Source organism: Chiloscyllium punctatum, chromosome 12, assembly GCF_047496795.1.
Source record: "Chiloscyllium punctatum isolate Juve2018m chromosome 12, sChiPun1.3, whole genome shotgun sequence".
In the NCBI taxonomy this organism is placed as follows: domain Eukaryota; kingdom Metazoa; phylum Chordata; class Chondrichthyes; order Orectolobiformes; family Hemiscylliidae; genus Chiloscyllium; species Chiloscyllium punctatum.
In genome coordinates, this window is record NC_092750.1 from 25710983 (window position 1) to 25725118 (window position 14136).

At 41.7% G+C, this 14136-nt stretch overlaps 1 protein-coding gene across 1 annotated transcript in view; it reads right to left on the reverse strand.

Moving 5' to 3' along the window:
* shisa10.1 (shisa family member 10, tandem duplicate 1) overlaps positions 1-14136 on the reverse strand; it is a 77193-nt gene that overhangs the window by 47702 nt on the left and 15355 nt on the right. The window contains exon 2 of the mRNA XM_072582162.1: positions 10636-10690. Within this exon, the coding sequence (XP_072438263.1) occupies positions 10636-10690 (55 nt within the window). The remainder of the gene's footprint in view (positions 1-10635; positions 10691-14136) is intronic.

The window sequence follows — 14136 nt, forward strand, 5'->3', positions numbered from 1 at the left end:
TACAACCGAGGTACTGTCTCACATTCTCCACCATTCAATAGATTCAAGTCTCAACTTTAGCTTCAATTCCAGTTTCACTTTCTTTCTCCCTCCACCCAACCCTGCTCTGTCTCATGATTCTTAGAAGTTTGAAATAATCACACTGTTTGACAGAGATATTGCAGCTGACAGCAAACATTCTCAGATCTCACTACTTCAAGAATTATACTTTTTTTGTTTAGTACAGCGTGCAGTGCAGTGAGTACTGTGGCATCCTGATGAGCTGATGATACAGCTTCAAACATTTTTCAAATAAGAGAACAATATAATATCATTCTTTTATAAACATAATGCCTCTATATATCAATGACTGTTTCAATCATTAACAATTCTGACATGATTAACAATTGGCTTTTATTATTGAATTTAACACCTCAGGTTAAGTTATGGAACCAGTTATTATTTCAGAAATGACTATTGACTACTGGGTTGAAACCCTGGGATAAATCTGAAAGGACTGACAACAGCATCATAGGAAACTTAAACAGCAGCTCTTAAGACAGCCATAATGTTTATATAACTTCACTTTATAAATTACAGAGCCATCAGAAAGGAACCAGACTGGCTGAAAGTATGCTGACAGCAATCAGTTTAAATGAGTACAAATTGGCCATTCCCTGAACTATTCACAATCATCCAGAGATAATCTGTTTATTCAGGTGGATACAGACCAAGCCATGAAATGCACTTTGGACAATTGAGCCTGGCTGAGAAGGGGATTTCACTGGCCATGTAATCCAAAACCCTTTAGACAACAGCCCTGCAATAACTGGGTTTCCAGGTAACGGTGACTATATTTGGTAAACAGCCAGTTTGTGGAGAGAGGTCATGTGACAGCAAGAAAACAATTTGTATTTGAAGGGACTGCTTTTCCAGGGTCAGGGGGACCATGAGAAGAACAGCAAGAAGACTCATGATCTCATTCCCTTGTTTCCAGCCATTCTGTAATTGTATTCCCTGCCTGTATTCTGACATATAGGCAGCATCTTCAGTGTAAATCAAACAACTGCCGAATTCAGAGCCAAAATACTGCACTTGCTGGAAACCAAGGTAGACAAGGAGGAGACTGGAAGAAATCAGCAAACCCGGCAGCATAGAGAGATGGAGAAGTTAACGTTGAGTATAACCCTTCTTCAAGGCTGTGGGTGGGTGGAAAGGAAGCTGCAGATAAAGGGAGGGGGCAGGTTTGCAGGAGGTGGTGAGGTTGGGAGAGGCGAACACCAGATAGAGGGTACAATCTGGTTGGTCGACAGGAGGAATGAATCCGGGTGGTAATTGGAAGGAAGGCTCGATCAGAGGAATGGTTGGGGGGGGGGGGGGGGGGGAGAGCGATATTTGAAATTGAAGAACTCAATGTTGAGTCCTCTGGGCTGTAAGCTGCCCAGGTGGAAGATGAGGTGTTGTTCCTCCAATTTGCGGTTCAATTCACTGTGGCAATGGAGGAGGCTAAGGATTGTCATGTCAGAAAGGGAGTGGGAAGAATAACTAAAATGGGCAGTAACTGGTAGGTCAAGTCAGCCTGGCTGAGGCGCTCAGTGAAATGTACCGAGTTTACATTTGGTCTCCCCGATGTAGCGAAGGCCAAGTCGGGAGCACTGGATACAGTAAATTAGGTTGGAGGAGAGGCAGGTCTCACCTGGAAGGACTATTTTGGCCCTGGATGGAGATAAGGGGCGTGGTGTCCTGCAGGTTTTGCATCTTTTCCGGTTGCAGGGGAAGGTGCTGGGGGTGGGGTTTGTGGGGGTTGGTGGGGAAAGTGGCATGAACCAATGAGTGACAAAGATGTCGGAAGATGGAGAGGGGAGGGAAAGATATTCTTGGTGGTGGGGTCAGCAAAGGACAAGAGATTAATCGGTCAACATTTTAAATCATCCTGATATAGAATCAAGAAAGATTTTTAAGTGCTGCCTGTAACCATCCACGTCATCAGACTACTGGATCAGTATGTGACTGACTCTCTTTTCTGGCTCACAAACAACCTAACTTGCCCTACCACTTTGTAACTTACATCCGCATGTGCTGTATGTGAACCTCTTGAAAGCATAACTGAGTGAGGGTTGGAGTGTTTTTCTAAATCATTTTTACATACTGAGTGTTAAATGCATAAATCAGTGAGTCACCAGAGGCTCACAAATGATGTTACCTAGTATGGTGATGAAACGTCCGAAAATGAACCTTTCAGCTCAGCGAGCAAATGTACATCCAGAACCTCAACCTGAGCTACAAATCTTCTCCAAACTCGCTAATGCATAAATACTATATACTTTCATTTTAACACTTACAAGAAACCTGTGTGGGTCTGCTAGTCACAGCATATAAACAGTGACAACTCTGGTTTTGCTTTTATATAAAAAAAACTTCTCGTGGTACCACATGGGTGACAGAAAGATGTGGCTTTTCTTCTGATCAAAAGTCCGATATGACAGCACATGGGAGAGGCTGGAAGGTTCGTCTCTGGATGAGCTGACCAAGGCCCTCAAGTCCTTAGAAAAGAATAAAACTCCAGGAAGCAGCGACTGTGGGACTTGAGGAGGAGTTTACCTTTCTGGCAGCCCCTTGGTCCTCATTCTCACCACTCTTCCTGCTACTGCAAAAACAGGAGTTTTTTAAAAAATGAACAAAGGACATTTTTGCAATGGAACCATTTTCTTCAGATCTAAAGCTGCAGATTGTGGTCAGTCTTTGGCCTGGCAAGTCCCCTCAAACTCTCTGTCATGAAGCTGCAGCTTATGTTTACAGTTCAAATCACCCTTCCTGCCTGTTTGTTGGTATTTTACAGCTTCCTGCTGTGCCCACTTTGCTTGGCTTCTTGCACTGCAGCTTTCCTCTTTCGAACCCTCCAGCTGTCTGTTATTGGTCTCCAATAAATCATTCTCCAACTGTGTTAGTGTTAAGCTCTATCTGCATTTCACTACTTTGCTGTCAGAACTTGGCACTAGCTTTCTTTTCTTTTTCAATTCTTCTGTTTGAAGCACATGAAGTGCCCAACAAAACTGTAATCCAATGCCCTGAAACATGGGTGCCCAGTGTCCAACATTGAGGTCCTTCAGAGGCAGCAGTGAGCTGAAGTCACCAGGTGTTTGCCGTATTGAGATTTCTCCATGTTTCACATACCGATTAAGCTGGATATTAATGAGGTGAGTTGTCCCATTATTAAGATGTTTACCCCATTATAATCTCATTAATAGGTAACTCGCATTTGTCATGTCACTCGGCAAAAGCATAAAAGGTGCAGCAAGGTGATCGTGAAATTGACTTCCCATCTGATTCTTCATATGAGATGGTGATGGCTGGCTAGTATCATCGCCGAACAGTTAATCCAGACAGCCAGGTTCTGACGATCTGGGTTAGATTAGATTAGATTAGATTACTTAGATTACTTACAGTGTGGAAACAGGCCCTTCGGCCCAACAAGTCCACACCGACCCGCCGAAGCGCAACCCACCCATACCCCTACATCTACCCCTTACCTAACACTACGGGCAATTTAGCATGGCCAATTCACCTGACCTGCACATCTTTGGACTGTGGGAGGAAACCGGAGCACCCGGAGGAAACCCACGCAGACACAGGGAGAATGTGCAAACTCCACACAGACAGTCGCCTGAGGCGGGAATTGAACCCGGGTCTCTGGCGCTGTGAGGCAGCAGTGCTAACCACTGTGCCACCGTGCTGCCCACATGGTTCTGCCATGGCAGATGGTGGAATTTGAATTCAATAAAAATCTGGAATTAGGACACCAATGATGACCATGAATCAATTGCCGATTGCCAGAAAAACCCATCTGGTTCACTAATATCCTTTATGGAAGAAAACTGCCACCCTTACTTGGTCTGGCCTACATGTGGCTCCAGAGCCACAGCAATGTGATTGACTCTAAACGGCTCTCTGAGCAACATGAGAGGGTCAATAAATGCTGGCCTAGCCAGCGACACCCTTCTCTCATGAATAAATAAAACAAATTTTGTCAAAAATCACACCATTAAACATGTCACCCAAACCGCTGTAAGATTTCACCCAAAGAATTAGCTACAAGCTCAAAACTAAATACAGATCTGTTCCTATTCCAGATCAAAGCATTAGCTTGAAGCTGTTTTCCTATTGGTTACTGGAATCTCGTTCTTGATCCACTGGTCTCATATGAACTGGGTCTTTCTGACTGCTGATGGAGTCCTGAGACTAGCAAACATGTGAGTGGCAGCAACAGTGTGACTTTATCACACAAACACACTGCAATCAAGTCTCCATTGTCACAATATCACTAAATCTACACAAGTGAATAGACCAGAGTTACAGTCTGCGAAGGCTGGCTACAATTTGCAAATGACCGAATAACAGACTATGTAATGGTTAACACACTCTCCCTCCACAAGGGAATATGAAAGAAGGTTTTGAAGAACAACGAGTACAAAATACTTATTACTCCAAAGTTAAAAGCCTAGATGAATATTCACTTGCCAACAAACATGTTTAAACAACATTAAGAATATTCAATATGCACTGAATTAAATTAGTATGAATGCACAAGCCATAATGATGGCTGTTATACAAATTAATTATCCAGCGATTTCCCTATCCTGACCAGATTATGAAAGTAAATGTCATTTTGATTATGATAATTTCTTAACTTGTTTGTAGAAGGTGGGTATAGGTTAGATTTACAATAGTTACTGACTACAATGAAATGGCATCAGCAAGCCTGTTAATTTAAAATGACAATGCAAACAGTGGGGAAACCTTGATACTTCCTCAACATTTTAGGAGATGAATGCTGGGCCCTTCCTGTACACACTGTTCTTCAATGTTTATACATTAGCCCTTGCTCAACTCTCAGTTGCTCCCTTAGAAGGCTGATTTAGTATGCATGGAGTTTCTCAAGGCAAACATAAAAAATTGGATCATAGAGAGCTCTGCACATAAAAGGAAACATCACAATTCTATTCCAAAAAACACGGATTAAATTAGGAACTGACATAAGGACTGGTGATCAAATGTTCTCTCAGGCATTGAAAACTGCTTATACCGAAAGTCAAATCATGACTTCAGATGGTATTTATTGTTAGAGTTCTAACATAACTATTGCAATGGTTTGTCTCTTCTATCTCTTAATTCTACTTTTCTTTCTCTCTCTCAATGCCACCTTTCTTTCCTACTCTTTATTTCACTTTCTGTCTGGGATTTTAGACTGAATTCATGTTTTAACTTACACTTCCTGTTTTAGGCTCTGCATGCCTTAAGAAGGCTACTTTAATCTGAGACACAAACTGTTGTCCAGTTTGCACAGATTCCCTGCAGAGCATGCTGCAAAGCTTTCGGTACTGTTTGGTGGCTATTGTCCACAATATTGAGGTCTTTTTCCCTAATCTGTTTGTAACAATGGGGAGGATCAAAGCTACCAGACTCAATTCATTCAATTGCAAAGCAAAGGAGAACAGTTAGAGCATCTTTATGAGTCATTCTTGTGAAAAAAACACATTCATATTTCATTTTGAAAGTATTTGAAAATATTATGAAACCTGCTATTTGTTGCCATTTTTAGGTTTTGGTATGGACTAGGTCAGACCACTCAAAACATTCTTAAGCAGGCAGCCCAGACCATAACTTTGCAATTTGTCTTGGTAAATGCACAGTGAAAATGACCTGAGGTAAGTTAGCTAGGTTGACTACCAGGTTTTAAAACAGACAAAAATTTATTCACAAAATTACACAATGAAACACAAAGAACAGAATAAAGAACCCCTACAGAACTCAGTCTATCTAATCTAGGCTTAATTAGGCTGTTCTGAATATACCCAATAAGCAAACCCCTGAAACACAGTAATAATGAAACAAGTGCTTACAGGTTGACGTTAGAAGAACAGAAGAGGAGAGACTCTAGTAGCCTGTTTCCACACAGCTGAACTCTTAAGTAGGCCTGGACTGAACTGCTCAGCTAGAGAGCTGACTGCTTCCCTTTCATTATACAGGTCACTTCTAAAACATGATCACTTTGGCCTAAAGTCTCATCTGTTTACATATAAATAAAAGGCCTCTCAAAATGCTTTTTCATCTCTGTACCAAACTGGCCACCTCAGAGCCAGGAACTGTTGACAGATAAGAGGTACAGTTAGTATGTTTGCAGAAGACACCAAAATTGGAAGTGTAGTGGACAGCGAAGAGGGATACCTCAGATTACAACAGGATCTTGACCAGATGGGCCAATGGGCTGACAAGTGGCAGATGGAGTTTAATTCAGATAAATGTGAGGTGCTGCATTTTGGGAAAGCAAATCTTAACAGGACTTATACACTTAAAGGCAAGGTCTGAGGGATTGTTGCTGAACAAAGAGACCTTGGAGTGCAGGTTCATAGCTCCTTGAAAGTGGAGTCACAGGTAGACAGGATAGTGAAAAAGACATTTGGTATGCTTTCTTTTATTGGTCAGAGTATTGAGTACAGGGGTTGGGAGGTCGTGTTGAGGCTGTACAAGATATTGGTTAGGCCATTGTTGGAATACTGCGTGCAATTCTGGTCTCCTTCCTATTGGAGAGACGTTGTGAAACTTGAAAGGGTTCAGAGAAGGATTTACAAGGATGTTGCCAGGGTTGGAGGATTTGAGCTATCGGGAGATGCTGAACAGGCTGGGGCTGTTTTCCCTGGAGCGTCGGAGGCTGAGGGGTGACCTTATGGAGGTTATGAGGGGCATGGATAGGGTAAATAGACAATGTCTTTTCCCTGGGGTCGAGGAGTCCAGAACTAGAGGGCATAGGTTTAGGGTAAGAGGGGAAAGATATAAAAGAGACCTAAGAGGCAACATTTTCAAACAGAGGGTGGTATAGTTATGGAATGAGCTGCCAGTGCAAGTGGAGGATGCTGATACAATTTCAAAACTTAAGAGGCATTTGGATGGGTATATGAATAGGAAGGGTTTGGAGGGATATGGGCCGGGTGCTGGCAGGTGGAACTGGATTGGGTTGGGATATCTGGTCAGCATGGACGGGTTGGACTGAAGGGTCTGTTTCAACGCTGTACGTTTCTATGACTCTATGACCCTTCTGAAGAAAAAGGACACAGTATCATAGTCATAGAGATGTACAACATGGAAACAGACCCTTCAGAACTAGTCCATGCTGATCCAGCTTTCTCAACTTAATCTAGTTCCATTTGCCAGCACTTGGCCCATATCCCTTTCAACCTTTCCTATGTACAGGAAAGGCCCGGCATTCCTCTCCTAAAACATTGAGGAAGTATGAAGGTTTTCCCACTGTTTGAATTGTCATTTTAAATTAACAGGCTTGCTGATGCCATTTCAGCCCCTTGTTCATTGTAGTCAGTAACTATTGTAAATCTAACCTATACCCACCTTCTACAAGCGAGTTAAGAAATTATCATAATCAAGATGACATTTACCTTCATAATCTGGTCAGGATAGGGAAATCACTGGATAATTAATTTGTATAACAGCCATCATTATGGCTTGTGCATTCATACTAATTAATTCAGTGCATATTGGCCCATATCCCTTTAAACCTTTCCTTTCCTATCTTTTAAATGTTGCATTCGTACCAGCCTCCACCACATCCTCTGGCAGCTCATTCCATGCACGCACTACCCTCTGCGTGAAAAGGCTGCCCCTTAGGTCCCTTTTATATCTTTTCCATCTTACCCTAAGCCTATGCCCTCTAGTTCTGGACTCCCCCACTCCAGGGAAAAGACTGTCTATTCATCCTATCCATGCTCCTCATGATTTTATAAATCTATATAAAGCTACCCCTCAGCCTTCGACGTTCCAGGGAAAACAACCCCATCTTATTCAGTGTCTCCCGATTGCTCAAATCCTCCAAACTTGGCAACATCCTTGTAAGTCTTTTCTGAACCCTTTCAAGTTTCACAACATCCTTCCGATAGAAAAGAGACCAGAATTGCATGCAATATTCCAAAAATGGCCTAAACAATGTCCTGTACAGCTGCAACATGCCCTCCCAACTCATATACTTAAATTCTCTGAACAATAAAGAAAAGCATACTAAATGTCTTCTTCACTATCCTGTCTACCTGGGACTCCACTTTCAAGGAGCTGAACCTGCACTCCAAGGTCTCTTTGTTGAACAACACTCTCTAGGACCTCACCATTAAGTGTATTCGTCCTGCTAAGATTTGCTTTCCCAAAATGCAGCATCTCGCATTTATCTAAATCAAACTCCATCTGCCACTCCTCAGCCCACTGGCCCATCTGATCAAGATCCTGTTGGAATCTGAGGTAACGTTCTTTACTGTCCACTGCACCTCCAAATTTGGTGTCATCTGCAAACTTACTTACTAACTATACTTCCTATGTTCATATCTAAATCATTTCCATAATGATGAAAGGTAGTGGACCCAGCACCGATCTTTGTAGCACTCCACTGGTCACAAGCCTCCAGTCTGAAAATCCACCCTCGACACCACCCTCTGTCTTCTACCTTTGAGCCAGTTCTGTATCCAAGTGGCCAGTTCTCTCTGCATTCCATGAGATCTAACCTTGCTAAACATTCTCTCATGGGGAACCTTGTCAAACACCTTATAGATCACATCCACCGCTCTGCCCTCATCAATCCCCTTTATTACTTCTTCCAAAAACTCAATCAAATTCATGAGACATGATTTCCCACATTTTTGAGAAAAGGAACAGCTTTTTAGGAAAAAAGGACCACCTTTGTGACATTTGTTTTGTAAGAACACACAGATGCACCATTTTGTAAAACAGATTCTAAAGCACCAGTTAAACCAAAGCCACACCTCAAGAAAAAAAATGACTTATCCAAACATCCTATTAAATCAATTGCTTGACAGCATTCAAAATTCACTGCTAAAAACATAAATGATGTTTACTAGACTGTCAACACTGCACCAGCTTGGAAGCTCAGAGTAACTTTGAGAGGGCAAGCAGTAATTTTTCCCAGGAAGTGAAGCCAAAAAACTCATCATTCCTTTCATCTTCGACCAGTAGGTTTAATGGCTAATACTGGCATCAACCATCATTGCAGATTTCACATCACCAAAAAGCCAATCATATCCTGTTGATGTAACAATTATAGCAAGGCATTGCAAAAAAGACATTCACTGCATTGGGCATTTGGCCTCTAGAATCTGGATTTGATTACTAGAATGATCTCTGTTGCAATGGCCTGAAAATGTAAGCGATTTTGAATAGCCTCATTTCAGTTCCACTGTACAAAACTATCAATAAAACTCCACACATTGTTATGATATTGTTGGGGTAGAACATAATGCGCGATTGTGTGTTGGTTATGGTATTCAGGAAGCATGGGGCATTCTTTACCTTCATAACTGCGCACACATTTCTCCTTGATCATCTCTAACTAACCACTTCAGTCTCCAAACATAAGATGATTGGATGTGACCTTCTAACCAGTCCTCCTCAATGTTTACCCATCCCCAGGTTGCCTCTGTTCCAGTTCTGAGGTTGAAGGACCTAGTTCTGTGTTGCACCCACCTCCACAGAGATAAATTGGATCTAACAGGCCTCTTTGAATCAAGGTGGTTCAGCTGAATCAGGAAATTTGCCAACTTGAGCTACTTATGATCTCATTGAATGGTTGACTTGTTCAACTGATTTCCAGTTACAAATGACTGCATATCTTAAGGGTCATGAGAGGGCAAAGGCTGAGAAGCTACTTTTCCTCTCACGGCAGAGTCTAGCACCAGGGGGTATAGTCTTAAAACAAAGATGCGCCCATTTAAAATTGAGAGGAGAAGGAATTCTTTCCCTCAAAAGGGTGGAGAACCTTCAAACTCCTTGTGATACAGACTTGTCGGGCAGGCTCCTTGTGTATATTTAAGGCTGAGATAGAGAGATTCTTCATCAGTAGGAAAGACCAGGATTATGGGGAAAAGGGCAAGAAAGTGGAAGTGAGGAATATCAGATCAGCCACAATCCTACTGATTAGCAGAGCAGGCTCAAGGCACTGAACTGCCTACTGCTATTTCTTTTTTTTAACGTTCTCATGGTCTTGCATCACCTTGGGCTTGAATTCCTCCCTTAAGGCAAATTTATTATGAAATTGGATTCTCAAAGTGACATCCAGATTCCAGCAATTTTCTTACAAGATTGTAATGGAGAACAAGTGACAAGTGACAGTTTCCTAAATTTTGTTGGGAATTTCACTTCTCAACCTCACTCCATTGTCGCACTACTCCTCCCACTCTCTGACTCTACTCACTCCTGTTGCCACTCAGACCACAGGTTTGACACTATTATTGCTTTGAAACTGTATGTTTTAGGAGAGGATATTGCACTGACCAGCCAAGTACCAGTATAAACATGTGTCCAGATGCCATGTGTAATCCAGCAGAAGAATGTCAGAATCAGGTTGCATATCTAGTTATCTGTAAACGTAAGCTGTAGTCTGAGCTGTTAAGTAAACCAGGAAACTGAAGCCATGCTACTTAACCATTGTCGACTAATAACACATTCAACAGTCACCAGCAAACCAAAACCACAAGCTCAGCGATTAAATGCTGGTTAATTTGGATAACGCTTTCTAAAGCAAACATCCAGAATGAAAAAAAATCAAATTCTGCCTTACAATTATTAAAATTAAATGGAAATACTTACTGGTTTTGGTGGCGACAGAATGGCGAATCATCGTCATCACAAGTGCCTGCCGAAACTGGGGGATGACAAATAGACAAAAATCTAGATCAAAATGGAGATTTCTGAAAGTGGGAAAAAGTGTAGCTATCAAATGTTACAGGTTAGTGAAATTTCCGTTTTATAAGATAATTAAGTAGAAACCTATCAATCTGCAATTAAACTAGAAGTTAAAGTTTGTTTCAATTTCAACAATTCAAAAGACTTCAAATCATGATTATCCTCACAACCAGTTCAGTTTCACACAGTAGAAGTCTAAGCTGTTAGATCTGGTGACTTAATTTATTCTCATTCGTAATGCCAAGTACTTTGCTCAACTCTGAACTTGCTCTCTCTAAACAGAATACAGGGACACATGTTTTAATGCACAGTTATTCAGTTACGCAAAGTTTCAGCACTAAGGGTAATGTACGAACTGTGAACTAATGCTAACCTGGTTAAATTCAGAATTTGCCCTAACTCAATAACTGACTGAGTTGGAAGTTTGAGCAGTTGACGCCTCTCTAACACTAATCCTAGTTTTGATTGTGTTCTATTCCTTACCTCCTAAAGGTCATGATTCTTACAGGCATTCAGTGCTACGAGTATGAGAAGCTTCATTACTATGTGTGGGACTTTGCTGTACATGAATTGTCCCCTGCAGTAACTACATTTCTTTGACTGTAAAACACCTTGAGAAGTCATCAGGTCCTGAAAGCCTCTACATAAAGTAGACACCTTATTTCATGCAAATCAGCATCCCAACAATGACCAGAACATAATGGGGAAATCACAGAATAAGCCAATTTTATTCTCCCATGTTACACATTTGTAGTACAAGTCAGTGGAAGAAACCCTTTTTTAAAATTCATCCACAGCAGGTGGGCATCTCTAGCTTGGTCAGCACTTATTGCCCATCCCTAAATTGTCCAAAGTTAACCAAATGTTGTGGGAGGTCTGGAGTCACATAAGCGCCAGACCAGGTAAGGATGAAAGTTTCCTTCCTTTAAAAAAGACATTAGTGAACCAAACAGGTTTTTCTGACAATCAATAATGGATTCATGGTTATCATCAGACTTTTATTTCCAGATTTTTATTGATTTTTAATTCCGCTATCTTCTGTAGCAGAATTTGAATCTGGCCCCCAGGATATTACCTGGATCTGGATTAACAGTTCAGCAACAATATAATTAGCCCATCACCTCCCCAACCTACCGATAGTTCTGCCTCCCTAGCCCCTTGATATCATAGTCTATTGTAACAGCGCCACTCCAGCCCAGACTAAAACAGCAGATTGAAAAGGCATCTTGTGGTGCGGTAGTAGTATCCATATCTCCGAATAAGGAGGCCCAGGTTCAAACTGCACTTGCTTTAGAGCTGTGTCATAACATGTCTGAAGAGGTTTATTATATAGAACACAGAAAGATCCCTTGTCAATTGGCTCAGTAGCAGAGCTGGAATAGTTTGTATTAATTGGGCTCACATCTACTTAAGTTATTGCAAACTACCAGTACATCTTCAACTCATTTTCAAAGACAGCTCACATTGAACTTGAAACGTTAACACCGTTTCTCAGTCTGCAGATGCTGCCAGAGCTTTTCCAAGAACCTTCTATCGTTATCCTAACCATTCCTTTTCTCCCTAAAATCCTTAAAAGAGATGGTGTCAGCCGAATCCAATTAACTTTTGCAAACATCTTCAGCCAGAAATGCTGAACTGGCAATCCATCTCAGCCTTTTCCCAGCATCACAGGTGCCCATCTTCAGCCAATTCAATTTACTTTGCTTAATATCAACAACTGAAGGAAGTGGCTAATGCGAAGGCAATGGGCCCTGACAACCTCCACAGCTCTGTTCCCAAAGCAGGCTTCCGGTTTTCCTGTAACCGCCATGTCCAGGGCAGATCTCACTAATTGTGCAGGGCAGCTCGGGAATGACAGTGGGTGACTGGGTGCACAAGGGCCTTTTAAAAATGGCGTCAGGATGTTCAGACAGTGGAGAGTGACTCCAGCCAAATCAAAAGGGAGATCAAGCTCCATCAGATGAGCAGAGCAATCTGGGGATGTGGTATGTAGCGAAATGAGGAGAGTTTAGATCCGAAATATGAGGAAACCACCAAGAAACCCTCCATGAAACCTGCCTAAGATACCCAATTTCTGATAAAATTAAGCCCAACGCCTCTCGAACAAGGTGAGAAACAAATCTTTATGGGAACAAATTTCAATGCATCTGATCAAGCATACAAAATCATAGCTGCTCAACGACAGGATAAGCACATGTGCAGACGTAGCCATGCTTGTTCTGCATGATTTTCATCATTTACAATTTGTCATGATTTTTCCAGACAGCTTGTAGAATTTTTGCAAGATTTAACCTGCCCGGTGGCAAAGCCATGATCTTATTTTATCTTACTGTTTCAAATAAATGCTTAAGTGCTGGTGGCTTTTTGAGAGATTCATTATTAATATATGAAATTCTTTATTCGGATGGATTTTGCCATTTCAAGTTTGCTTTTGTTTCCCATCCTTTTCGCGGCTACACATACTACCACCATTCCCCCCCCCCCGCCCCACCAAGAATGTTCCAGAAGTTTAGTATTCAGCAGATGCAAACATGTTTACATTTGTTTGGGTCCAACATTCTCAAAGATAGTTACACTTTGGGAACTCTTAAGCTTTTGGTGCAACAATAGGAATTTCAAACCCCATCCCTATTACAGGCCTTTCCAAATTTAGTCTTATGTTGAACACATGCATTGACAGACAGAATAGGCCTCAACAGAAGCATGACTGACCTGATTACTTCACATTGCTTCCTAGCCTGGATGTCTTTCACTCCATTGCTTATAAAGCATCCATTACCTTTGCCTTAAAAGCTTTGAAAAGGGTTGTTCCCCCTCTTCTTATGGAAGAGAGTTCCAATGACACATGACCCTCAAAGTAACATTTTCTCCTTATCTCTATTTTAAATGGGTGATATCCCAGCTTTTGAACATTGACTCCTCATTCTATCTTTGACAAGAGAGGCTCCAAAATGTCCAACTTCTTCCTCAATGTCCTCAGATGAGTCCGACGCACCTCCTGCATTTCGGCCCTCACCCCCTCTCTTCCCTCCCGCAACACTATTAAGGTCTCTCTTGTCTTCACCCACCATCCCATCACAGTTCTGAGAAATGTTAACTCTGATTTCTGTCCATGGATGCTGAGTTTTTCTAGCAATTTCTGTTTCTTTTTTACTTCTAGTTCTAGATTCTCCCAGGATAGGAAACATCCTTTTTCATATCTATCCTGTCAAAACGTCCTCAGTATTTACTATGGATCAATCAAGCATTCTGAGAGAGGTAGATGAAGTGAGAAATCTTGGCGTGCCCAGGTCCCTAAATGTAGCAGTGCATGTAGAGAAGGTTGTAAAGGTGGCATATGAAACACTTTCCTTGATTGATAGAGGCATAGAAAAATCAGGTACAGATGGGGTGGATTTCAGGACT